Source organism: Hemitrygon akajei, chromosome 16 (genome assembly GCF_048418815.1).
Source record: "Hemitrygon akajei chromosome 16, sHemAka1.3, whole genome shotgun sequence".
In the NCBI taxonomy this organism is placed as follows: domain Eukaryota; kingdom Metazoa; phylum Chordata; class Chondrichthyes; order Myliobatiformes; family Dasyatidae; genus Hemitrygon; species Hemitrygon akajei.
The window spans coordinates 6,909,181-6,936,655 of record NC_133139.1 but is presented as its reverse complement, the minus strand read 5'-3'; the positions used below and the strand labels follow the sequence as shown (position 1 = coordinate 6,936,655).

The 27,475-nt window shown below is 39.0% G+C and overlaps 1 protein-coding gene across 1 annotated transcript; it reads left to right on the top strand.

Moving 5' to 3' along the window:
* The first annotated feature begins 8 nt into the window (after positions 1–8).
* LOC140739721 (RNA-binding protein MEX3B-like) lies at positions 9–25,733 on the top strand. Its single transcript, XM_073068177.1, has 2 exons — positions 9–738; positions 23,792–25,733. The coding sequence occupies exons 1-2, from the start codon at positions 243–245 to the stop codon at positions 25,051–25,053; spliced, it is 1,758 nt and encodes a 585-aa protein (XP_072924278.1). The 5' UTR covers positions 9–242; the 3' UTR covers positions 25,054–25,733.
* The last annotated feature ends 1,742 nt before the right edge of the window (positions 25,734–27,475 follow it).

Below are 27,475 nucleotides of genomic sequence, written 5' to 3'. Positions count from 1 at the left end.
AAACGAGGGAGGGGCGGGGGGAGGAGGAGAGCGCGAGAGCCCGCCTGCCCGCCCGGCCGCGCACGCGCGCGTGGAAGAGCGAGACAGGGAGAGAAGAAGCGCGGCCGAGACAAAGGAAAGGCGGCGGGCGCGTGAAGAGGGGGAGGAGCAGCGGCGGCGGCGGCGGCGGCAGCGCGAGTCGGACCTCAGGCGCGCCGAGACCGAACGCGCGCGGCAGCGGCAGCGGCAGTGGCGGCCGCGGCATGCCCGGCTCGATGTTCGCGGAGATGGAGTCTGTCAGTGACTCTGGTGGCAACGAGGGCGAAGGAGGAGGAGGGGGCACAGTGTCGGGCGTGAGCGGCGGCGGCGGCGGCGGGGGTGGTGGTGGCAGTGGAGCCCCCGATGCCGCCGCCGGCACGGAAGAGGATCAGAAATCGCTGCGGCTCGCCTTGGATCACCTCTCAATCTTGGGGCTGGCAGAGGAAGGAGATGGTCTGCTGGGCGAGGGAGGTGGCGGTGGTGGAGCAGGAGTCGGCGGCGCCGTGATGGTCGGGGAAGAGGACGACGAGGATGAGGCGGAGGATGAAGGCGGCGTGAACGGGCTGGCCGTCTCCCTGTTCCACCCGCCTCTGGTGCCGCCGCCGCCCCCGCCGCTCTTCACCGTGCCCGGGGACCCCGGGCGCAGGAAGAGTGTGAACATGACCGAGTGTGTGCCGGTGCCCAGCTCCGAACATGTGGCTGAGATCGTGGGGAGGCAAGGTAACCACAGCCGGATGAGGAAGCGGCGCCTCTTCCTCTTTTAAATTTTTTTAAGTTTATTCCCCCCCCCCCCCCCCCCGCCTCCTCTATCAAGTCCTTAAAAAGTGTGAAATAATTTCGCTAGCAAATCATAGCTGGATATGTGCGGGGATTGGAAAAATTAAAATTCATTCAAATTCTCAAAACAGTGCAGATTAGAGGTTAAACAAAAAGTAATGTAAATATGAAGCACTTTCTAATTCATTGTATGTGTGTGTGTGTTTCTGGGTAATTGGAGTGGGGAGAGCAAAATAGTCGTTTTCTTCAACCAAGTCATTGCTCCAAAAAGAATTACCGGTACTTATTTTGTGAATCCTAAATCTTTCAGATTGTTGAGATCCTGTGACTATTATGCATCAGGATTGACAGATTGTTTATGGTAGCGCTTTCTGCATCATTGGAAGATGTTGAGTGTCTAGTTTGGATTTAATGCAGTTGCTTTGTGTGTGGGTGGGGTGGTGCGAAGGGGCAAAAATAGCTTATTTGTGCATAACAGAAATGGATGAAATACTGTGGTTGACAGGGTTGGATTGTCCCAATAATTTAATTTTCATGGAGCATGTTTGTCTTTGCTGTTTCAGTCTGTGAACAAAGTATGATTTATTTAAAATATTCAGAGGAAAATTGGTTTGGAAGAGGGTAGTTGCTTGATTCTTTTATATACCTGAAAACCAGATATGCATACACACAGGATATCCTGAATTCAGTCCAGTGTAATTGTCATGTAACAGGGCTGAAAATTTTTCAAGCTATCATTTTTTCCTTGTTTTATAATATTAGGATAAGTAGAAAGTGCTCATGTTGTATTTAAAGGTGACAGTTTCTTTTCTGTTAGGTAATTTGGGCAAATTCTTTAGTGTTTCATTGTTCTCTTTGTTAAGGAATCAAACCATGCTCTGATTTATATGCTGACATCATAGGCTGTAGGGTTTGGTCTTGGGAGTCTGGGATTGATTTCTGCTTTTGTTTCGAGAACACCAGATATTGCCATATTTGAAATAGATTTAATTCCAAAATTCTGCCAGATAGAAAAATTTTTGATTAAAGCACTTAGCATGTACTCGATTTTTAAATCAAAACCAGTACATTCAAAGAAAGGAATCCTGCTGAATTCATGTTCAGTTTTGAGTATCTCAAATGTGCACACATTCATTTGTACTATTAGTAAAATGCATGTTTTAGTATAGTATCTTTCAGTTTGTAGGGATAAATCAAATCCATTTGGTACTGTGGGTAGAAAACCTTTGTTAATATTTTAAAACTTCATTAAAGTAATTTTGGGGTGCATTTTCCTTTCAATGTAGGAATAGCTAAGGCATCTAAACTAGATTTTATGGAAAATATTTGATTAAACAAAAGTTCTTACGACTTTGCATTTCTGAGGAATGATGCACCTCTTGTTTGTGATCTATGCAAGTTTTAAAAACAGCACTCTCAGAATTATAATTTATATTCAGTTTCAAGTGCAGTTTAATTCTTTGCTTTCTTGTACACGCTAATTATTTTCTCTTTTCTTAATTCCTTTTGACTGTGGTTGAAATGTATGCAGGAAAATAAATTGATATTCATTGATACTCTCACACTGATATTCATTGTTGATACTCTATTGTGAGTGGTTGCAATCTGTTTGATTGTGGAGTGCAGTCAAATCCAAACAGGGACACCAAAAAGTTCACGGTGATTAGCAAAGGTGGGAACCATAAATAATTAGAATATTGGCCCTTGGGTTTACAGGTTATGTATGCCATGTAAATGGTTGATTTCTGGGTAAAATATGTGTAAACACTTTAAGATGGCATGTATTTGTACACTGAATTATTCACAGAGCCTGGATTTTTTACTTCAGTTCATTATGTCACTTTGAACTTTAAAGTGTGGACGTTACTCTCTCTTGCATGAATCCACCTCCAACCGTGACTAAAGCTGGATGAAATGGTTGGTGACTTCCTCCCAGATCATACATCTGAGTATTTGCCTTTATTGTAACACTGGTGTAATGGAATTGTCTGAGCAGATATATTCAGCTGTATTAGAGAGATCTGGATATGTCCATAATGTACCACTTTTCTGCTGAAAATTCAGGAAACTGCTCATGAAGCTATGCATTAGAAACTAAATGCACCACATGTTTTCACTGCCCCAGTAGTCACTGCACACACACACACACACTCCCAGCCATGTCTGTTCCTGTTATTTTCTAATACTTTTTCAACCTTTCAGCTTGTTACATTTTACTAAGCAGCAACTTCAGCTAGCGGTTGTTTGGCATGGAGTCAACAAGGTTAGGCTTTATAATAGGAATGGAACTATACAAACACTCTCAGGCGGTGGTAGTGTTATTAGTACAGTTTTGGAATCAGCTAGACTGTGGTTGATTCTAAGCAAAGAGAGCCTTGGAAAAAGGAGAGAGCTTGCCAACCGAGGCAAAACTTTTGGTATATTGGGTTATGAATTTAAAAGTTCTCCACTTACAGAAAGTACTGTTGAGTGGAGTATGGTTTCTAGCTTCCTAAATACAGCTGCAGTTGCTTCTACATTTGCATGAACTTTCAGCAGAGCAGAAAATGACCACAAATACTTTCCTAAATATTTCTGGCCTCTTTTAATTTTTATTTCTTCCTCTGAAAGTGACACCATTTTAATGTATACCATCTGAAGAAGCCTAATCCGTATGCAAGTCAAACAGTGAGTTGATATTAGAAGCCATTTTATGAGGGGGCACAAGAGAGAAGATGATGAGAGTTGATTACATCTTGTCTAATTGTTTGCATACATGCCTTTTCTATCAAAGTTCAGTGACCAGCAATAACCTGGTATTTTCTACCTTTTATCCAGGGATGAGGCTTATAGTAGCCAGTGCTTTACTTTCCTCCCCACAAAGTGAAGGAATAATGAGATTAAGCATCTATTATTTATTGAAATGTCAATGTTGACCATGCAACAAGAATGAATAGAAAACTGTTCAGGTGAAGCAACCAGCTTTGATTTTATTTGTAGGGGTTCCCACCCTTGCTTAATGGTATTGGTCCATGGCATAAATTAGGTTGGGAACCCCTGATCTAAAGTATAATTGTCTGTTTTAGTATTATAAACTAAAATTAGTAACAAGCAAGAATGAAACCCTAAGTGAATCACCTTCATAGATTTTTGGATTAAACTTACTTCGTCTTTGGGAAATAAAACCATAAGCAGGAGCAGATTTGGCCCATTGAATCTGCTCAGCCATTCTATCATGGCTGATTTATTATCTCTCTCAACCCCATTCTCCTGCCTTCTCCCTGTAACATTTGACACCCTGACTAATCAAAAACCTGTCAACCTCCACTTAAGTGTACCCAATGACTTGGCCTCCACAGCTGTCTGTGACAACGAATTCCACAGAATCGCCACCCTCTGGCTAAAGAAATTCTTCCTCATCTCTGTTCTAAAAGGTGGACAGAATTAAGTGCTCGAAGATGTAAATGAAATTAAAGGTTGGTACTGTGATTCATCAATTATCCAGTTTCCTCTCAGTTCCTAATTCGATCCTGACCCCGGGTGCTTTCTGTATGGAGTTTACAGATTCTTCCCTTGATTATAAATTGAGTTCTGTTACAACTTGCAGCTTATTTTAGACTTCCAGCATTTACAATTCTTTTGATTTTTCAATTTGCACATGTAGACCAGTCTAGAGTGAGGCTGTGTGTTGAAATCGTGACAAACTGCAACATTGAAAATAGAAATCAGTTTGCTGTAATTCTACTCATAACTTAAACTCTTTTCATTGTTGATACTACATGGCATTGATATTGTAATATAATAATAGAGATCAGGTTGTCTAATTGTTAAATTGTGAAATACCAGCTTTGACCAAATTAAACTAAGCAGCTTTCTCCTAAGATTAGCAATGAACATATTTAAGTTTTAAGGAGTTCAACATCACTGCATCTAAGCACACAAGCTAATTAAATTACTAACTTAAAGGTACTGACTTTGCAGAGGATATTAATGTTTGGAGGGCAAGGTTCTGTAGTATTCATAGATCCTTGGATTAATTGTACCAAAACTATGTATTATAATAGTTCACAATGACTTGGGATAGAATACTGTTCTTCCATGTCAATTTAACCTAAAGTGAGCAAGTTGTGTGAGTGTCCACCTGAGCTTTAAGTGATTTTTAAATCACTTAAAGCATGAAACAGAATTATGTACTCTATAATCGAATTGACAGTCAGGCTTGTATTTTACGTTTTAGTTTAGGCAGTTTCTGGAATGAATTCCATTTTTTATAGACACCCGTGAGTCGGTTCTTTATATAAATTAGTAAAAAAAAATTCTCTATGGTAACCGTGCCTCCACAATATTGTCGTGAATGACATTCAGATTCATCTATTTGTCACATGTACATCGAAACATTGTGAAATGTGTCGTTTGCATTAACAACCAACACTGGCATAATGCAAAACAGCCATACTGATGAGGAAGAATTGCTACTAAGGGTAGACAGCTGTTTGAAGGAAATAATGCATGTGTGTATGTGGGATTTTTGAATTTTTAATTTGTCTGTACAGATGTCCATATACAGTATCGTGCGTTTTTAACCTGGGTACAGCTTGTGAATTTAGGAGAGAGTTCATATCTTAAAATTGGGCATTTAATATGTGTTGACTCTACTCTGCACAGCCCTCTACTACATCTGAAATTCTGTTTGCTTGTATTCCAATATCTAATTGCAATTTAATATAATTTTTGGTAGTTTTCTAATTAAATTTATAAAGGATTTTGTTAATTGTAATATTATTTAATTGTTTAAAGTTTCATGTCTTGATGTATTCAAGATTGTTTCATGTTATTTCCAGTCATGTGTATGGGAGAACAAAATAATTGTTACTCTGGATCTGTCTCACCAATATAAAAACTAATGTCAATCTAATTTATTTTACTTTTCAGATGGGTTAGAGGAAATTCCTTCTTTTTAGAAAGCTTGATTTGTATGAGATGTTGGTGGGGGGGGGGGGGTACCTTTTGCAATCATCCAAATTAACAGCCAGGTTGTGTTCCTAATTACACTTTGATTGTTGCAGTAGACAATAAATCGTCAAAATTATTTACTAGAGAGATAACAGCTATTGCCACTTTCTTCCAATGTTCCAAGAAGTCATCAATATTCATTTAGCTTCTCTATTAATGTGTCTGTGGTTTTGTTAAGTAGGCAAACTCTATTTAAGTAGGCTGTTGAACCTTGAGGATCCTTATTGTCAACTCCAGTTCTGTCATTCAAATTTAATTAACAAAACCATAAGCTGTTAACAAAATCCTTCCATTCATTGACATCATCTTTTCAACACTGGTATCCTTTGCTTTATATTTGACATCATTAAACTTTTTCATGTCCCAACTACAATTAAAACGATTGTTTATGTAAAATGAACGTTATTTTTTCTCTAAGCATGGTAATTTAAAAAATTGTGAAACAGTGGCTGTCAGAAATATACAGTGAAAAAGTGTACTTAATGTAAGCTGACATTTTAAAGTTCTGTTGTAGCAATAACCTGCCTTGATTTTGCTGGTAAGTGTGAACATTTAGGTCACTAAGGCAATTGCAGAAACCTTATTCTTGCTAACCAAATTCCAACAACTATTTCCCAGCACCTTTTATGCAGTTGCACTGGCATTGGAGCTTATTGAGATTTCCCTGTAGTGATAGTAGAATCTGCAATTGGATTGTGCACCATGATGTCATTTTATTAAATATGAACCTCTTCACAAGCTCTGCAAGCAAATAACTGAGTTTTGAATTTGTTACTTGCAAAGCATAGCAGTTAGTGCGATGCTATTATAACTCGGCGTTAGAGTTTAGCATTCAATCCTGGCGTCCTCTGTAAGGAGTTTCCTCCTCGTGAAATGTATGGGTTTCCTCAGGTGCTCAATTTCCTTCCACAGTCCAAAGACATTAGTAGCTTAATTGGTTATGTAAATGTGGATGTGATCTACATGGAGTTTAGTAAGGCATTTGATAAGGTTCCACACAGTAGGCTTATTCAGAAAGTCTCAGAAGGCATGGGATCCAGGGAAGTTTGGCCAGGTGGATTCAGAATTGGCTTGCCTGCAGAAAGCGGAGGGTCGTGGTGGAGGGAGTACATTCGGATTGGAGGGTTGTGACTAGTGGTGTCCCACAAGGACTGGTTCTGGGACCTCTACTTTTCGTGATTTTTATTAACAACATGTATGTGGGGGTAGAAGGGTGGGTTGGCAAGTTTGCAGACAACACAAAGATTGGTGGTGTTGTGGATAGTGTAGAGGATTGTCGAAGCTTGCAGAGAGACATTGATAGGATGCAGAAGTGGGCTGAGAAGTGGCAGATGGAGTACAACCCAGAGAAGTGTGAGGTGGTACACTTTGGAAGGACAAACTCCAAGGCAGGGTACAAAGTAAATGGCAGGATACTTGGGAGTGTGGAGGAGCAGAGGTATCTGGGGGTGCATGTCCACAGATCTCTGAAAGTTGCCTCACTGTTAGATAGGGTAGTTAAGAAAGCCTATGGGGTGTTAGCTTTCGTAAGTCGAGGGATAGGGTTTAAGATTTGCGAGGTAATGATGCAGCTCTATAAAGCTCCGGTTAGGCCACGCTTGGAGTACTGTGTCCAGTTCTGGTCACCTCACTATAGGAAGGATGTGGAAGCATTGGAAAGATATTTACCAGGATGCTGCCTGGTTTAGAGAGCATGCATTAAGATCAGAGATTCAGGGAGCTAGGGCTTTACTCTTTGGAGAGGAGACATGATAGAGGTATACAAGATATTAAGAGGAATAGATAGAGTGGACAACCAGCGCCTCTTCCCCAGGGTACCACTGCTCAATACAAGAGGACATAGCTTTAAGGGAAGGGGTGGGAAGTTCAAGGGGGATATTAGAGGGAGGTATTTTACTCAGAGTGCTTGGTGCATGGAATGCACTGCCTGAGTCAGTGGTGGAGGCAGATACACTAGTGAAATTTAAGAGACTACTAGGCAGGTATATGGAGGAATTTAAGATGGAGGTTTATATGGGAGGCAGGGTTTAAGGGTCGGCACAACATTGTGGGCCAAAGGGCCTGTACTTTGCTGTACTATTCTATGTTCTATGTTAAATGTCCTGTGATTAGGGTAGTGTTTTTTCCAAAAAAAAAAAAAAATTGTGGTTGCTGGTAGTGCGACTTGAAGGGTTGGAGTGGCCTGATTTCTAAATAAAAATAAACATTTTATGTCACTGTAAATATTATAAAATAATTTTCTCAAGATGTTAAAAGGCATGAGACAAAAACTTTTATGGTTAAATTGGGAAACTAGAGTAAAGCTAATTTAGAGGTTAAGACCAAATTGGGAGGGGGAATAAAGCTGGCAGGAAATATTTGAAGTCATATTTATGAAAATATATCCCACCAACAAAAGAAAACCAAACTAACTGAAATGAGTAAATAAATATAAGGAAATATAGAACTTTGCAACTGTTGTGAATAAAGTGCACAGAGCTTGGAATGAGAGTAACAAGAGAGAATACATAAATAGCAGGCAAGATTTTAAAATGACAAAGTAGAGTTGGAAAATCATTATGGAATGTGTATAGTTACATAGTTGGAAAGGTCAGTTGGAGTTAGCATGTACATTCAGGATGAATTCAGAGAGATCACTTTTGAGGAGGCAATAGTATCAAGTTTCATATTTGGTGTGGAGATTGATCACATGGACATGACACATAGGTGAAATTAGAAATATTATTACAGACTTGGTATTGAGTTTGTGGTTTGTATGCATTGCCTCCACTCATTTAAACATATCTTTGGATGAGTCAGTTGAGGCAGCATTGTCTGTTTAATAATAAGAAAATGTTGAACAGTATATCAGTTGGCTAATAGCAAGCAATTACAGATGCTGTAAATATGAAATAGAACAAAATGCTAGAAATGTTCACATGCTAGGTAACATCTGTAGAAAGTAAAACAATTACTATTTTGAGTTGATTACATTTCATCAGGTGACTGAGTCAGGCAGTAACTGTCTGATTAAACCAGGCCTCATAGGTCTTCTGTGTAATCATTAATGTTCCAGTGAACATCAACAAGGAGTAATGTTCCTCCAGCATTTTGTGTGTTAATCTAGAAGGGGCATCCTGATAGGTATTGCAAAATGTTGCATGCCACTGCACATGACTTGTATCTTCCATCTGTAATCCCTCAGATGCATGGAGGGTCCTGGAATTAAAACTGTAGACTTGCCTAGGTTAATCTATCAAAATCACTTGGTATGTACACCATATATTTCAATTATGTTTTTATGAGATGGAAAAGGCAAAACTGGGGAGAGCCAGTAAAAGACAGTTGCTGATAAACAGCTCCAACTAAACTGGAACATATGCCACTAGTAAAGTTCAAGGGCTGGTCATAGAAGATAGATTTTTAAGAAGCTACAGAACATGTGAGAGTGGTTTCAGTAATGAATGAAAAGAAGCAGGAAAGGTGGGTAATGATGCTGTGAACTAATTGGGCCAAATGATTTTGATTTTTGTATTGTGTAATCTATATAATGCTGGTACACTTTACCAAACTCAAAAAAAATTACTCAGACCAGTGCATTTTGGCCCAAATTAGCCAAAGTTTTATGGTAATAGTTAAAAAGGTTTTTTTTTAAAAAGGACAAACTACTGTTTAACTAAGTAACAAATTATGTATTTAAGTGAAATACAGAATAAATTAGAGCATTAATAAAACTGCTACAGTACTATAAAATATTAGTTAATAGTTATCAACAAAGGAATTCATTCAGCATACGTTGATGTGTTTTTTTGACTGTAAATAAACAAAATCAATGCAGACACAGTGCAGATACTGGACTTCCTTCAAACAGTGTTTTCTATGATTGCTGATGCCTTAAAATTCTTTGTAGTTTCTAACTGCATAGTGAAATCACTCTTGGCTGTTTTTGGCATTTCCAAATCTGAATGCAGCAAGCAAAACAGTTCTGAATTGTCTTGCTGTTTATACTCGCCAACTTTCAGTGACAAAAATCAATGCTTTTTTGAACACAAACACACAAGTGATGCTATTTAAAAACTGTTCACTCTAAGCACAGTGTCGTATATAACATCCACACGACGTGCATGCGGCTGACACAAGTTAGAAAATGTTTGGCAACAATTGTCTGCCCCAGTTAAGTGGTATAATGTCCCAAATAAACTAAGGGAATCCTGCTGTTTTCTTGATTCATTTTTTTTTCATTCAAAGTCAAATGAGTAAATTAATTTGTATGCAATATATTTATTATTGGAGATAAAGGTATAGTGTCATTTAAAAGTGCTTCCTTGATGTGTTTATTGAGCACTAACAAGTTAATCTACTAAATTCTGTAAAATGGTTTATTATCACATGTACTAAGGTACAATGCAAAACTTATCTTCTAACAGTGGCGTGGAAATTGTCCTTGAGCCTTGCGATATGTGCTCTGAGGCTTTTGTATCTTCAGCCTGATTGGGGGGGGGGGGTGTGAGGAGGGGGAGAAGAGAGAATGTCCAGGGTGAATTGGGTCTTTGATTATGTTCACTGCTTTACCAAGGCAGCGAGATGTATAGACATGCAGTTATGGTAGTATCATCTGCAAACTTGTAGGTGGAGTTTGATCAGAATCTGGCCTTGCAGTGTGATTGTATAGGGAGTAGAGTAGGGGGCTGAGGGTGCAGCCTTGTGGGGCGCAAGTGTTGAGAATAACAGTGGTAGAGGTGTTGGTCAGGAAGTAAAGGATCCAGTTGCAAAGGGAGGTGTTGGAGATGCTTGGAATTATAGTATTGTTATCAATGCCGCTGCCTGATTTCATCCTGTCACCCGTCAGAGCATGTTAACCCACCACCCACAGCGATCGGTCTGGGACTTGACTTTTGATTGTGTCACTTGTTGTCCCTGATGGCTTATGAAGGTCATATCTTGATTTCTTGTAAATATCAACGCTACCTAATTTAAATGCCACAGTAGGGAGTGGATTTCCTGGTTCATCTCTGGATTCTAGTTTGGATTGACTTATTTAGGATACAGTCTTCAACACACTTGTTGATAAAGTCCATGATGGTGGTGACATACAGTACTCATTCAGGCTAAGTACTGAGTCTTTGAGCATGAACCAGTCTATTGACTCAGAGCAATTGCATAGAAGCTCATCTGTTTCCTTAGACCAGCACCAGCACAGTATGGCATTCCATACCAGATCCCCGCACTTCAGCTTTTGTTTGGAGAAGGAACTCAGCCTGGTGATGTGATCTACCTAAACGTGGGTGGGGTTGGCTCATTGGGCATCTATGGTCAAGGTTGTTTGGGTTGTTGGTGAGGCAGGATACATGCTGCTCGTATTTAGATAATGCACTCTCGAAGTTAGCCTGATTGAAGTCTGGCGGTGGTGAAGAGGGCCTCAGTATCCCATTTCATGGCTGTAGACCAGGGTGTGTAGTTCATTGAGTGCAGGTGTGAAGCCTTGGGTTGGGATGTAGACTGCCATCAGGATGCTGAAGTGAACTCCTGTGGCAGCTCATTCCACCATTGGATATTTCAGGGTGAGGTGAGCAGGAACTCACCCGGGCTCTCATGTCTTAGCACTATGAGGTGTTAGGAAGCAGGCCCCTCCACCTCTGACGTTGCTGTATAGTCCATCTGATGTTTAAGAAGCCATTAGGTTGTATGGAACAGCCGAGTGGAGTAGATACAAGCTACAGTTCAGTGAGGCATAGCACACAGTAGTCCTTTAGTTCACTTTGTTAAGTTGGTCTCGCTCTTAGTTCATCAGCATTCTCAATGGCCTGGAGGTCAACTAGTATGCTGGGAGAGGGGTCTTGAATCCTGATTGTTTAAGTCTCGCCTGCGTTCCAGCCCTCTTGCCACACTACTAAGGTAAGTGCTTATGTCTGGCCAGTCCTGGAGTGGAACCACCTATACTAGATGATGACTATGCAGGCAGTCCCAGAGTTACGAACGTCTGACTTACGAACAGCCTGCCACAAAGCCTATTATATTGAAAATCCGAGTTAAATACGTAAAATGGTTCATAGTAATGCACGCACACACTACGTTGTGACGCTCATGAAAACATTGCGCGGCTTCAGCAGTTCGTCGCCTCATGGAAGGCCGTCCTGCATTTTAAGTTGGATCACGTTGCCATTAACACTGTGCTGAGTGTGTAACTTTGTACTTGGCTTAAATTTTTCTCTTATTTACCCTTGTAACTATGTCTCCAAAGCGTAAATCCAATGCAAGCACTGGCCATGCATCAAAGAAAGGGAAAACGATCACGGTTGAAAATAAGGTGGAAATAATAAAGCGATCAGAAAGAGGTGAAACGCCATCAGTCATTAGAAAAGTATTAGGCTACAGTCGGTCAATGATCGGAACAATTTTAAAGGATAAAGTGAGAATAATGGAGCATATGACAGGCCCTGCCCCGATGAAAGCTACAATTATTACTAAGCAACGCAGTGGTTTGATTATTGAAATGGAAAGGCTATTGGTAATTTGGTTAGACGATCAAAGTCAGCGTGATATTCCTATTAGCTGCTAAAGTGCAAGGTGAAGCAGCAAGTTCTGTGAGTGATTTTTCCTGAAATGTTAAAAAAAATTGAGGAGGGAGGTTATTTGCCAGACCAAATATTTAATATAGACGAGACTGGCTTATTTTGGAAAGGGCCTACATTTTGAAAGAGGAAAGAAGTGCACCAGGGCATAAGACATTGAAGGATAGGCTGACGTTATCGCTTGGGGGTAATGCATCAGGGGATTTCAAGCTCAAGCCTTGGTCTTTTTTCGGAACCGAAAAAGTTAGCTGAAGCCTTTTGTCTCATTGAAGCAGGGATGGCAAAGTTAGAGGAGCAAGATTCTAATACAGAGAGGTTCACCAAAGTTTACTGTGCAGTTACTGAGAACCTCAGCTGCTACAAGGCCATTTATGACAGATAAAAGAAAAGCTCTGTACAGGCCTCCCTTAATGCCTACTTCAAGAAATTGACTCCAATAGTAAATCTGCCATCTCCAACAGCAGAATCAAACCCTGACTCTCCAGCACCAGGTCCAGCATAATGCTACCTCACGAATGCCCCTTCCGGTATGCGATATCAATGCAACTGTATGTAGTTACTTTTATTATTACAGTATTATTATGTACAGTACTGTATTATTATGTTTAAGATGTTTTAGTGTATTTGGGTCAGCATTGCCTCCACTTGTCCCATTTAACCTGTCTCAGTGTGGGTGGACTTTAGGACGCGGGGGTGCTCAGGACCCGCCGCCCGTGGCTACTGCTGAATCTGCAGTGTTTCTGTTCCGTTGACGGAAAATGATCACGGTTGACAATAAAGTGGAAATAATAAAGCAATCGGAAAGAGGTGAAACGCCATCAGTCATTGGAAAAGCATTAGGCTACATTCGTCAACGATTGGAACAATTTTAAAGGATAAATAGAGAATAATGGAGCATATGACAGGCCCTGCCCCGATGAAAGCTACAATTATTACTAAGCTATGCAGTGGTTTAATTATAGAAATACAGTACATACATTTCTTGTGTTTTATATGCGTAGAAAGATAAAATATATACTGTATGCCAAGACAAACGTTTGACTAACTGATGCTAAGTTATACCGGATGTACCTGTTCCGACTTATGTACAAATCCGACTTAAAGACGGGCTCAGGAATGGAACTTGTTTGTAACCCGGGGACTGCCTGTAGAACACGTGGAGTAGAATGCATTCTGCTGGCCTGTAAGGTAAATTGTCCTTCACATACAGTTGTGAAAGTCCTGTAAAGAGGTCCAATAAAATCACCTTTGACTAAATCAAAAGAACACTACTGAATGTAAGAGTGATAATGCTTCAGATTAAATATACTTCAAACTGTGGTTACATTTTTCTTGTAATGAAAGTTAATTGTTTTGGGATTCTTTTGTCACTCTCCTATCTCCCAATTCATTTAACCTGAAAGATACTCTGGTAACTAGAAATAGTGAACAAAATGTTACCAAGTTGCAGAATATTTTTGAGTTGATTAATGCACTTTTAAAATGTGGAATGCATTTAAAGTTCACGAGAGCCAACAGTACAAATAAATGGCACTTGATTATAAGAAAACCATTAAGTTTTGTCATCTTAAGATCTGTTTCCTCAAATACACAAGAAATGTTGATTAAAAAGTACATTTGGATTCAATATCAAGAAGGCACAAAATTGATATAGTTTTGGGAAATGTGGAATTGTGATATTTCACCCTTTTAATTGTATTTTGTTTAATTTTGTTCTGATACTTGTAATAAATCTTTGACCAGAGACATTACTTCTTTTCTCTTTCACAGAAGCTATCTGATCTGCTCAATATTTCCAACATTTTCTTTTTTTTTCTTATTTCCAGCATCTTTCACTTTAAAATTCATAACTATTCTGAACAGGGAAGGCAATAACATTTGAATATTAACTCGTACAAACAAGCTGGATGAACTCAGCAGGTCGGGCAGCATCCGTTGAAATGAGCAGTTAGCAGTCCTGACGAAGGGTCTTGGCCTGAAACATTGACTGCTCATTTCAACAGATGCTGCCCGACCTGCTGAGTTCATCCAGCTTGTTTGTACATGTTGATTTGACCACAGCATCTGCAGTGTACTTAGTTGTTTAACATTTGAATATTGTTGCCTAAACTTATTTTCTTGTGCTGCTCTTAATCTTTCATTTAATACAAGCTCAATCAAGAAATGTTTGCATAAGTTGTCAAAAATCTTTTAAGAAAACCTGTTTCTGTTCTAATTTTAGCTGGTTTGTATATGAACTTTTAAATATGAAGCAAACGAGAGCTTCCCGAGTTACAAATAATTTGACTTGCAGAAATCTGACTTTAGGCCAATTCTCCTGTACATTTTTAAAGCATTTTTCAAGTCAATAATATTGTTTGGTAACATTCATTAATGATTGGATACTTTACATATTCCAATTAATTGTGGGTAATGTCAATGTAATGTTACTGTAATGTGTGATTATTTAGTGAAACTGTATGTAGAGCAATATGATATGGGTACCATAGAAGATAGATTTTTCTGAATTAGGGAAATTAGCTTACAGAAGCTTGTGTAACCCAGGGAATGCCTGTATTATCTCATTTAAATTATAGACATATGGTATATGAGTTTTGCAGATTAAAACTGTTAGTAATGAATGCTCCACTTGCATTCAACAGAAATCTCATTAAATCTGTCTCATTGTGATTGAAGTAAATGAACTCTCATATTTGAATGCTATTTTTCCCCCATATGAACTATTTTACTTGATGAAGCAAAATGTTTTTTAATTGTATAACCTCTAATATAGGAGACTGTCTGTCGCTGTTGCTGGGAAAGAAATCCATTCTGCCACCTGTCCTTCTTAGTTCCTGTACTGCTTCACCGTATTTTCTGGAGAACAGAGAATTGTTTAAGGGCAATAGTGATAAACTAGGGAATTGTAAGCAGATAAACATTATGTCAGTAGTAGGGAAATAATTAGGGAAGATGTTTGGGATAAGATCTATTCCCTACCAAGTCAAAAGTATTGACTTGGTAGGGATAGTCAGCATGGCTTTCTGAAGGGCAAGTCTAGTCTTACAAACTTTTATTGAGAAGGTAATAAAATGATGTGGGTAGGACATAGTTTGTCTATATGTGGACTGTAGTAAAGCATTGGATTCAAATTTGGCTTGGCCGTAGAAGGCAGGGTATAGTGCTGGAGTGGTGTTATTCTGATTGGAAGACTGTGACAAATGTTGTTCTGCTAAGGTCAGTGCTGACAACACTGTTAGTCATATATATTAATGACTTCACTGAAAATATAGTTGGGATGATTAGTGTTTGTAGGTGACAACAATTGTCAGGGTTGTGTGTACTCAGGAAAGTTGGCAAACAATTCAGCATAATGGAAAGCAGTTGGAAGGGTCGGTAGAGAAATGGAAGATGGAATTTAATCTGTGAAGTCAAATGTAAGAGAAAAGTTGGTCATTGTAGGCTAGTGTTAAATTGGTGGGTTGCTGGACGACGTAGATTGTTGGGCTGGAAGGGCCTGTTCCATGCTGTATCTCTAAATATAAATAAAATAAATAGCAGGGCTCTTAAGAGCATTGATTCCCAGTGGGATCTAGCAACACAAAATGCTGGAGGAAACTCGGAAGGTCATGTAGTGTCTATGGAGAGGAACAAACAGTTGATGTTTCAGGCTGAGACTTGTCATTAAGGATCTCAGCCCAAACGAAGCATTGACTGTTTATTCCTGTCCCCAGCTGCCTGACCTGCTGAATTCCTCCTGCATTTTGTGTGTGTTGCTAGGGGAGATGGTGTCTTTTTCCCTTAAAATGGAGGGTATAGCTTAATGGAGGGGAATGTTAAAATTAAATTTGTGAGAGCAGTTTTCTTTGACAGGGGTAAGAGGCTAAAATATTCAGACAAGGGAAGTGGTGGAAGCAGGTACAATAGCAGTGTTTAAGAGACGTCTAGACAGACATAAACAGGCATGGGAATGGAGGGAAATAAGACCATGGTACTGAAGCTGCATTGCGGCACATAGGAAGGTTCCACAATGGGTAGTAAAACTAGTACCAGCCTACCTGCCATCATGGACATGTATACAGAAAAGTGCCAGGAAAAAGGCCCATAACATGAATGATCCTACTCACCTTGCTCATGGACTCACTCCATCAGTGACGAGACTTCATAGCATCCAAACCAGGACCACCAGACTGGAAACCAGTTACTTTCCCCAAGCAATAAGTCTGATCAACATCTCCACCCACTAACCCATACCCCCAACTGCCACTACTTTATCACTTCCTGTCAGAGTCACCTTATGTACAGACACTCCTGTACCTAGCATCATTTATGGATATACAATCAGTCTACGTATACAACCTATCTTATGTATTTATATTTTATTGCGTTCTTTATATTGTAATTTTTGGCGCTGTATCAGATCCAGGCTAACAATTTTTTTGTTCTCCTTTATACTTGTGTACTGGAAAAGGAAAAAAAATTGCAATTGCCAAAACCAACTTCCAAAAAAAGGAACCCATTTTTACCAAAAGACACATTTCTATGACAACAAGGTTTAGGCTACTAAAATGTTACATCTGGTCAATCTTGCTGTATGCTTCTGAAACATGGACTATAACACCAGAACTCCAAAGAAACTTACAAGCAACAGAAATGTGGTTTCTTAGAAGAATGCTGAAAACATCATATAGAGATGGGTAACGAATGAGACAAGACTCCAATGTGCCCATACAAAAAGATCTTTAATGAGAACATTAAATGAAAGGAAACTTAATTTCCTGGGCCATGTCATCAGAAAGGGAGAAATAGAATGCCTTACATTACAAGTCCGTATGCCTGGGAGACGCAGAAGAGGAAGGCAAAGAAGAAAGTATATGGACACTGTGAAAGAACTAACAAATCTAAATGTGCGAGATTTCATTGATGCTGCGAGGGATTGTTTGATGTGGAGAGCCATGATTGCCCAAGTGTGTAACGCGCAAGGCACATGAAAAAGAAGACTGGAAAAGACAGTTAACAGTCTTGAATGTCTGCAGATGGGATTAACTTAATTTGGTATCATCATTGTCCCCAAAGGTTCCGTTCCTGTAGTGTAACATTTTATGTCCATACGTCTCAATTCCCCTTTAATTCTTTTGACATTAACTGCATTGAGGGGTAATCTACTGGAGCTAATTAACCAACAAACATTTTGGAATACAAAAGGAATACTCAAGCAATCAGAGAAAAAAACAAGTGGTCACAGAGAAAGCATGCAATGTTTGCACAGTGCCTGACATTAGGATTTGGCTTAGGACAATCAAGCTGTAGTGGAGCAGCACTAACAACTGTATCACCATGCCATGTGTATGGGAAGAAATGTGATTAAGTTCATCATTCCAATATGCTGTATTGAAGGCTGTCCCAAAATGTTAAAGTTGGTCTCTTCACAGCTGTTATGTTTTCAGTTTTGTACCCAACTCTATCTGTTGTTGATCTGTGTTTTTTTAAATATATTTGGTTGGATCATTTGAAAGGGTGGTAAGAGGATGCAATGTATAATAATGTCTCATCTAATAAAGGCAACATTATAGGTTCCCTTTACCATCTGTCAATATGTGCAGCCATTTTCAGGGAGCTGCCATTATCTGAGTATATTTCATCTCCCAGTGTGCAACAGCTCACACTTGGTTAAGTTAAACTCCATCTGCCATTTCTCAGCCAATGATAGACACTCAGTGGCCACTTTATTAGGTGCACATGTACACCCAATCATGTGGCAGCACCTCAACGCATGCAGACAAGATCAAGAGGTTCAGTAGTTGTCCAGACCAAACATCAGAATGAGGAAGAAATGTGTTCTAAGCAATATTGACTATTTCAGAAATTGGGATTTTCAGGCACAATAGTCTATACAGAGAATGGTGAAGAAAAACAAAAAAAGTGAGGATAGACACCTTGTTAATGATAGTGGTCAGAGGAGAATAGCCAGAATGGTTGAAGATGACAGGAAGGCAACTCAAGTAACCATGCGTTACAACAGTAGTGTGCAGAAGAGCATCTCTACATGTCAAACTTTGAAATGGATAGGGTGCAGCTGTAGAGGGTCAGATACCTAATAGAGTGGCCACTGAGTGTCATGAAATTTGTTTTACAGTAGCAATTCTGTGCAATACATAAATTACTATAAGATGTATAAAAATAGTGCAAAAGCAAGTTTTGTTAACAGATTTATTAAAGATTCAGTTATTTTCAGATGCAGTAGAAATTCTAAAAGTTAACAAGCTAGAACTGTTTTCAGCAATGAAATAATGCATCAATATAGAAAATAATATTGACTGAGTTAGTTGCGTAGATGTTGGGAAATCATTTGGTTAAGATGGCTAAAATGAGATATGATTGAGGTCTAACCATTAAACACTACTGAGTTGTGCTAAAAATGTCTGTTTACTGTACTACCTAAAGGGTAATAACAGGAGAGTAAGGAACTTCAGTCACAATGCACTGGAATGTGAACACTGATCATCAGTATACAAACACCATTGAAACAGAATTTGACTCCATAATTTTCACTTAAAGCATTATGGTATTAATTTAGCTTAAGCTATTCATAATGAAATTGATCATTGAAGTCTGTATCTTAGTAGGCAGGAGGCACAAAATTTGCACTATTTGACATTGTTGACATCGGATGGGTGGCTTGCATAACAAATACGGAAAAATTGCAATTAAGTATAGATTAGAAACTGCATGTTTTGATGTGCCACTTTAAGGGAATGTTTCATTCTTGACCCTGATCACAATTTGATTGTTCTAAATTCGTCCAATGTGGTGGGTGAGGGCATTATCAGAAACATATTTCTCATAATAAGTTTTTGCTTTCTAATATGAAGTTAGTAAAATGGAGACCAATATAAAATTATGTATATTGGTTTCCATTTTGCATGTGTATGGTTACTTTCAGTATTGGAGAAAGTAAGCAGCTTGGCTCCAACAACTTTGGAATTATTTGTTGCATCTTTGTTAATGTAACTGAATTAGTGAGAGAATACATTGATGAAACAAGATCTCTCCACATCTGTGGAGTGTGGAACAATTTTAATGAAAGGTCATCAGCCTGAAGTGTTATCTAATTTCTACTGTAACAGGTGCAACTTGACCTGTATTTGTAGCATTCTCTAGTTTTATTTTCATTTATTTATTTTAGAGGTACAGTGTGAAACAGGCCCCTAGCAGCCCTTCAAACTGTGCCACCCAGCAACCCACTGGTTTAACTAACGATGGGACAATTTTCAATGACCAATTAATCTATTAACTGGTACGCTTTTAGGCTATGGAAAAAAACCGGAGCACCCAGAGGAAATCTACATGGGAAGGAATATACAAACTTGCTTACAGAGGATGCTATGGTGCTCTCTATCTAGAATTTGTTATGCTGTTCAAAGATTGATCAGCTGCTTGCAGTCTAAGTGCTATTGAAAATGGTGTTTTATTAAGAGTGTTCTCTGCTGAAAGTTAGGAAGCAAAGCGTCCTAATTTGATTAAAATTAGTTATAATGCAGTTTCAACTGTGAGGTTTTTGAGAATACTTGCATACCTTTATAGGCTCACGGCTTAGGTGATGACATAGAAATGGCTTAGTTGAAGGCTACATCACATTTATTGACTGATAGCTTTCTAAATTTTATTTGCTTCAACATTTTGTGTATTCACTTTCTTAGATTGAGCTTTCTTAGATTTCTGTCTTATTTCAGAAGTCTGTATCTAAACAGGCTTTCTTTGCAGCAGGGTGAAATGCAGTGATGTTATTAGGTAAGTAATCCTGCAATAAGAATCCAGATAAAGAAATTAGGACTCTCATGAACAGGTACAGAATTAATATTTAGTGAATTAAGCAAATTGGAATTAAAACCATACTTGTACTGATGACTAAAATACCAGATTGTTGTACAAAGTTGCAAATGATCATCTTCACAAATCTCCATTAGAGAAGGTTCTTACCTGGTCTGGCATATGTCTCCAGGCCTATAGTAATGTTTTTGAGTTTGACTTCCCACTTAAAATGGATTCAGATATTTCATTACAACCACTAAGTAAATTAAGAATAAAATTAACTTCTCCATCAACATTAGCAACAGATGGTTTTAGATGCCATCTGATCATCTTAGCCTTGGAATACAATTTTGAAATTCTTGGAATTTTTTAAAATTTAGAGATACAGTGCGGAACAGGTCCTTCTGGTGCAATGAGCCGCATCACCCAGCAACACACCGATTTAACCCTAGCCTAATCGCGGGACTATTTACCATGACCTATTAATCTATTAACCAGTATGTCTTTGGACTGTGAAAGGAAACCAGAGCACCTGGAGGAAATCTATGCAGTAATGGGTAGAACATACAAACTCATTGTAGATTGGAATTCAGTTCCAGCACAAACTCTGGAATGCCCCAAGGTGTAATAGCATTGTAGTAACAGCCACCTTAACGTGGTGTTCCTAGGGTCCTGATCATGAGCCATCTTTAGCCGTTGCATGGTAACCTTTATCCTCAATATTGTCTGCACACCTCCAAAAAAAACATTTAAATAAGTGGCAGTAGGAGATGTTTGAACTATGAAATATTGACCTCTGTAAGTTCCCCTGGATTCATGAGGAAGTGCACACTGGTGTGCAACAGGACCTAGACAGTGTACAGGTTCAGGCTAAGAAATGGTAAAGTGAAGCAATCAATGGAAGAGCTGAGCAGTGATTCTTAACAGGGAAGATTTTAGCCCCAGCATCTGCAGAATCTCAAACTGGAGAAAATCTGCAGATGCTGGAAATCTGTGCAGCACACACAAAATGTTGGAGAAACTCAGCTCCTGTGTGTGTGGTGTGTGTATCTCTTCCGTTTAGAGATTAACCCCTCTGTACCATTCAATGACACCATCTTCACTGAATTTTGTAGATCACCGTTGACTAGAAACCCAGTCAGAATACCCACCAAAGACACGGAAGTACCACTATTCTGCAGCAATCACAAGTCCAGTAGGATCGAATTCTGACTGAGTACAGCTAAAGGAACTAGGCACCCTTCAGACACCTTTTGACTGTTTAATCTTATCCATAGAAGCTGCCTGACCTCCTGAGTTCCTCCAGCATTCTGTGTGTGTTGCTCTGGATTTCCAGCATCTACAAAATCTCTTGTTTAACTATTTACCAGAGTTATCTTTACATACTATCTAAATCTCTGACCTCTAACACTTAAATTTACAAAATTGACTGTACCAGCAACCCAGGTTCAATTCCTGCTGCTACCCGTAAGGGGTTTCTACGTTTTCCCATGACCATGCGTGTTTCCTCCAGGTGTACTGGTTTCCTCCCACAGTCCAAAGACCTACCATTTGGTAGGATAAATTGTCCCATGTTAAGGCCAGGATTAAAATCGGGGTTGCTGAACGGTGTGGTTCGATGGACCTATTCCACGCAGTATGTCAATAAAATTTAAAAATCACTATTGTCAGAGGAATAATGGGGTGAATCTTACTGGCTGCAGTCAGCACTTCTCTGTAAATTTCATCTGCGTTGTTGAATGCAGATGCCCAAGTCTTCTATAGTGACGGATGGTGCCACAAATGATTGTGTTTTAAGTGGCAGAGCCCAGTCTTGCTGGGATTCCCCAGCTTTATGTCAACCAATATCTTGTGTCAGGTCAGCCTTATGAACCCACTGTGGATTATGTGGCAAAGGGATCGTTAGTTAAATATTTCAAAATAAATAATTAAAGCATCAAGGTATAATTTTTAAGTCTTTTCATTGATATCACTTTTAAAATCTTGTAGTTAATCTGTTGCTTCAGTTTGAATAGTGTTTAGAGATTGCTTAAAATCATGCATTTAAGGATGGCTAAAATTCTGTGTTCTATTCTCAGTTTTGGCATCTTATGGGGTTCCAACATTAAGTATTGCTGGGCATTAAGAATTTCAGATGTATGTATACACATTAAATGTACCTATTGAACCTTCAGTGATGTCCACATTGTGTGTATGGATAACAAAAGGATGCATTTGCATGTGTTAAAGCATTTGTTGATGCCTTTGGTATCTCCACATTCTACCTTTTTGCTCTTTTGCATGGTTGATAATTGCTTTGCCTACTGCTTGCAACCAGCCAGGTGAAATTCCTCATGTAAACCCCTTTTCCAATTTCCCTTTCTTCCTTTCAGACTTATGAAAGTTGTTGACCTGAAAAGTTCATTTTAATTCTCTCTCCATAAATGCTGCTTAATTTGATGGGTGTTTCCAGCACTTTTTGTTTTATTTCTGCTCAACACAAATAGATTGATCAAGCTCACTTTCATTGGAGGTGTATTGATGTTTAGCACTTATCACTTTATCACTTTAAAATTATCACTTTAAAAATCCAAGTTATTTGGTGTTTGGGTGAAGGCTTGATGTTGGAGGTACAGTGTGACTGATTCTTTTGGGCCATAGGGCTCTGAGGCTCTCTGACCTTAAATGTTTCACTCGGAAAGTTTCTGACTGAAATGTGTGAAGATTGGTATCAGCTAAACTTGCCTTAGTTCTCTGTAAGCACACGCAAATGATGCTGGAAATCCGTCCGAGCAACGCACATAAAATGCTGGAGGAACTCAGCAGGCTAGGCAGCACCTGAGAAAAGAGTACAATTGACGAAGGAGAGCTGCCAAAGGGTTTTGGCCTGAAATGTCGACTGTACTCTTTTCCTAGATGCTGCCTGGCCTGCTGAGTTCCTCCAGCATTTTGCGTGTGTTGCTCAGTTCTCTATATATTGTTTCAAGCAATTGTTTCTTCTTCAGTGTTGCTATGGGCAATTTAATCCCATTATGTGTTCCTATTGCAAGAGTTACACCTCTTTGCTAATTTAAAATGCATCAGAAAACAAATGGGACTGAAGTTTTGTCCAATCACTTTATTTTTTAAAAAAACATACTTTTTGGAACTATTATAAACAGTTTATGTCAACTATTATAAACAATTATGTTCTTCAGTTTCCTAATTGCTACTGTTGGACAAATTTGTGGACTTTTCTACCCTGTTCAACTTTCTTAATTCCTACCACCCTTATTGATTTATTTTTTTTATTTAGAGTACATCAAGTGACCAATTAACCTACTAAACTGTACATCTTTGCAATGTGGGAGGATACAAGAGAACCTGGAGGAAACCCGCACGGTCATGGGGAAAACATACAGCCTCCTTACAGGGAACAGCAGGAACTAACTGAACCTGGGTCACTGACACTGTAAAGCTAATTGCTATACTACCATGCTACCTATTCATAAATTTACCAGAAGAGGTGATAATATCCATGGCCTCTAATAATCACTTATTGTGAAGGCAGCAGTCAGTTGAAAAAATTTGCATGGTTTTCAGAACTGTGAGACATTGTACTACATCTGCATCTAGCTTTTTATACAATTCACTAAGGAAATTACTTAAATATATATCTAATTGCAGTTTTCTTTTCTTCAAAGGTTGCAAAATTAAGGCTCTTCGTGCAAAGACAAACACTTACATAAAAACCCCTGTTCGAGGTGAAGAACCTGTATTCATTGTTACTGGGAGAAAGGAAGATGTAGCCATGGCCAAAAGGGAGATTCTATCAGCAGCAGAACACTTCTCAATGATCCGAGCATCCCGCAACAAAACAAATGGACTGGCAGGAACTGTTACTGGATCTCCGAACCTGCCAGGACAGACGACAATCCAGGTGCGTGTGCCTTATCGTGTGGTGGGGCTTGTGGTAGGACCCAAAGGAGCTACCATTAAACGAATCCAGCAAACAACACATACGTACATAGTCACTCCAAGCCGTGACAAAGAACCAGTCTTTGAGGTCACGGGTATGCCAGAAAATGTGGATCGAGCCAGAGAGGAAATTGAGGCTCATATCTCAATGAGGACGGGCGTTCTTATCGACCTAACCGCAGACAATGACTTTCACTCTAATGGAACTGATGTGAGCTTAGATGGCATCAGCACTACCGGGAACCTGTGGTCCAAGGCTCCCAACCCAGCCCGCAGACCTGCTGCTAGCTTTCGTAATGACAGTTTAAGTTCTTTGGGGAGTACCTCCACTGATTCCTATTACAGCAACAGATTAGCAGATACCAGTCCTACAAGTCCGTTCAGTACAGGTAGTGGTGGCTTCACGTTTGGGGAATCACTTAACTCTGTCAATTCAGATGAGCGCGATGTGGGCATGGAATACCCGGCCATTGATTGTCTAAGTGGGCCTCACAGCATGATATGGTCTCCATTTGAGCATGGCAATCCTATTCAAGCCTTTAATGGTGCTTCAGCTGTCCAGAGACGCACTAACAGCATTAGTGGCTCCTCCACACTTCGTGTGTCACCCACCGTTTCTGACAGTACTGCTCTCGACCATCCACTGGCTAGGCGTGTACAAAGTGATCCTTTGGCTAATTTAGCATGGCTACCTAACCAGACATCCCTGTCTGCCTTTTCTAACAGCCCAGGATATTCATCGTCTTCACTACCTGGGAGTACCTCAGCAACATCTGGCTCTCCCACAGACTCGAGTGGTTCTGAAAGCAGGCTGAAAAACAACCGTGACTGTGTAGTTTGCCGTGAGAGTGAAGTGATTGCAGCACTTGTTCCTTGTGGTCACAATTACTTTTGCATGGAGTGTGCCAACCGTATCTGTGAGAAAGCCGAGCCCAAGTGCCCTGTCTGCCAAAAACCTGCCTCACAGGCCATTCGTATATTTTCTTAGCGGCAACATGTCCTAGCAAGTACTGCTGGCAACACCGAGAACAGGGTATCCGCTGTACAATATACCCTAGACAAACCTTATTTTATTTCGACTGGAAGACTATATTTCCTAGAGGAGATGTTTACAAATTAGCTTTAATTTTAACCCAGTCATCATTGGCAATTTTGGAATAAGTTAGATGATGTTGAGCAGTTGTAACCACGTGCTGATTGTGTACTGCTTGTCAAAGTTACTATGACAGTATTGAGTTAGATTTAAATAAAGGAAAGGTCCGCCGCACTTTGCAAATATGAGTTTTTAAAATTTCTACCTAGCATTTTATTTTTTAATGCATAGAATATATCTTGTACACATAGCTGAGAAAAGCCAAGTGGTTGTATGTTTTATAACACCAGAGTTTAATTGTGACAGCACCAGAACAGATTACTAAATATCCAAGTTTTATCATTTGTTTACCTCTTACTATGTATATGTAGGGAATTTATAGGACTGAAAATGTACTTTATTTGAATAAATTTTAAAAACTAAATATATTTTATTTTAAGATAATGGACCTTTAACCTTACATGGCTAAAGTACTGATATATATTTGCTGAACTGACTTGACGGTATGAAATTGTATTAAGAGTTTTATTTTTTGACTTAAAAACATTCTTAATAAAAAAAACTTTTTACAGTAAGTGGTGTGTGTGTGTGGAAGAAAAAAAAACATTTTTTAATGTGTGTGCAGTTCATAGAATGAATTACTAAAACATCAGTTGAATATATTTAATGTTCCTTGTAACAGTGAAATGCCACAAAGTTTTAGGAAAGTATATGGGAACGTGAAAGGATTGAAATAACGTTTTGAAGATTGAAATAGACCTGATTGGGTTCAGGCAAAAGATCTTTCAATAAGATCTTTTAAAAGTGTCGCTTCTTGCTGTTTCTGAAAGCAAGGTACTCTATGACCATGTCGGATTGATTGCGAGAATGTGGCAATGTGCATGCAGTTAGTTCACTGTATGATCTATTGGCTGCACGTGCACTTGCCATATTATTCTCCCAATTGATCCAATGCAGTTCACTTCTTTAAACTACAGGGAATAAATTAAGGGGGGCTGCTGCTGTTTATTAAGTACATTTGTATTGATGAACAAACACCAGATAACAAGGTGCAATTGACATAAAGACATTTCTTACTATTATCTTTATGCTGTTTCCCTGGACTGGGTGAAATATACAGACTGCGGGTAACAAACGGGTTCGGTTTTTAGTTTTTGTCCTGAGTTAGAAAATACACAAAGATAATTGGAATAGTAACCATACCTCAATGTTATTGTATTGAATGACATTAAAAGTACAAGGCCAAAAAGAAGAAACAATTATTAAAAGTGGAGAGAGAGCAGAAACTAGTCCTGCAATTTGTAGGAATATATGTATATTTACTTTTGAATTTGATATTATGGGATCTTTTTAATAAGTGGAAGTGTCCATATGTTTGTCCTTCATAAGCTTGGAGATGGGGGCTATACGTGCAAGAACTGAAAATTTGTTCAAAATTAAATACTATTTTTAACGAAGCATTCTGTGATATAAGATTTAAACTTTGGTATACTGAATATAAAGAAAACCACATTTGGCACAACCAGCACCTATATGCTGCTGATTTATCCTGCCATTTTTGCTTTTTGCCTGTTGTTTGTCTCACATTTTAAATGTTTCCCTGCCATTTGTATGAACCATTCCCATAGTGGTGAATTCCATATTCTCACTGCTTTGTAGAAAATAGATTATTCTTTTGAATGAATCTATTTGAACTTTGACCATCTTAATGGCTTTTTATTTTGTTGTTCTTCATGTAGAACCTCTCTCGATTAGCAAAAGTTTTCATAATTTTAGACATAATTTGCACATTAATTTTAAAATCTATTAAATGTGTTAAATTTGCTAAAATAGGTTATGTTTGATTTTGGTGATGTGCATTATGATACTTAGAAGTTAAGATACAGTGATGCTAGAAAATTTGTGAACTTTGTAGAATTTTCTCTATTTCTGTATAAATACGACCTAAAATGTGATCAGATCTTCACATAAGTCCAAAAACTAGATAAAGACAACCCAATTAAAATAAATAACATGAACATACTTGATTCATTTATTGAGAAAAATGATCCAATATTATATGTATTTGTTGCAAAAAGTGTGTGCCCCCCCCCCCCCCCCCACCATACAGTAAGAACTTAGACCAAAAGTTTCTGGTAACTGATCTGTCCTGCACATCGGCTTGGAGGAATTTTAGGCCATTCCTCCTTACAAAACTGCTTCAACTCAGGGATGTTGGTGGGCTTCCTTGCATGAACTGCTGACTTCAGGTCTTTCCACAACATTTCTATAGGATTAAAGTCAGGAGTTTGACTTAGCCATTCCAAAACATGAATTT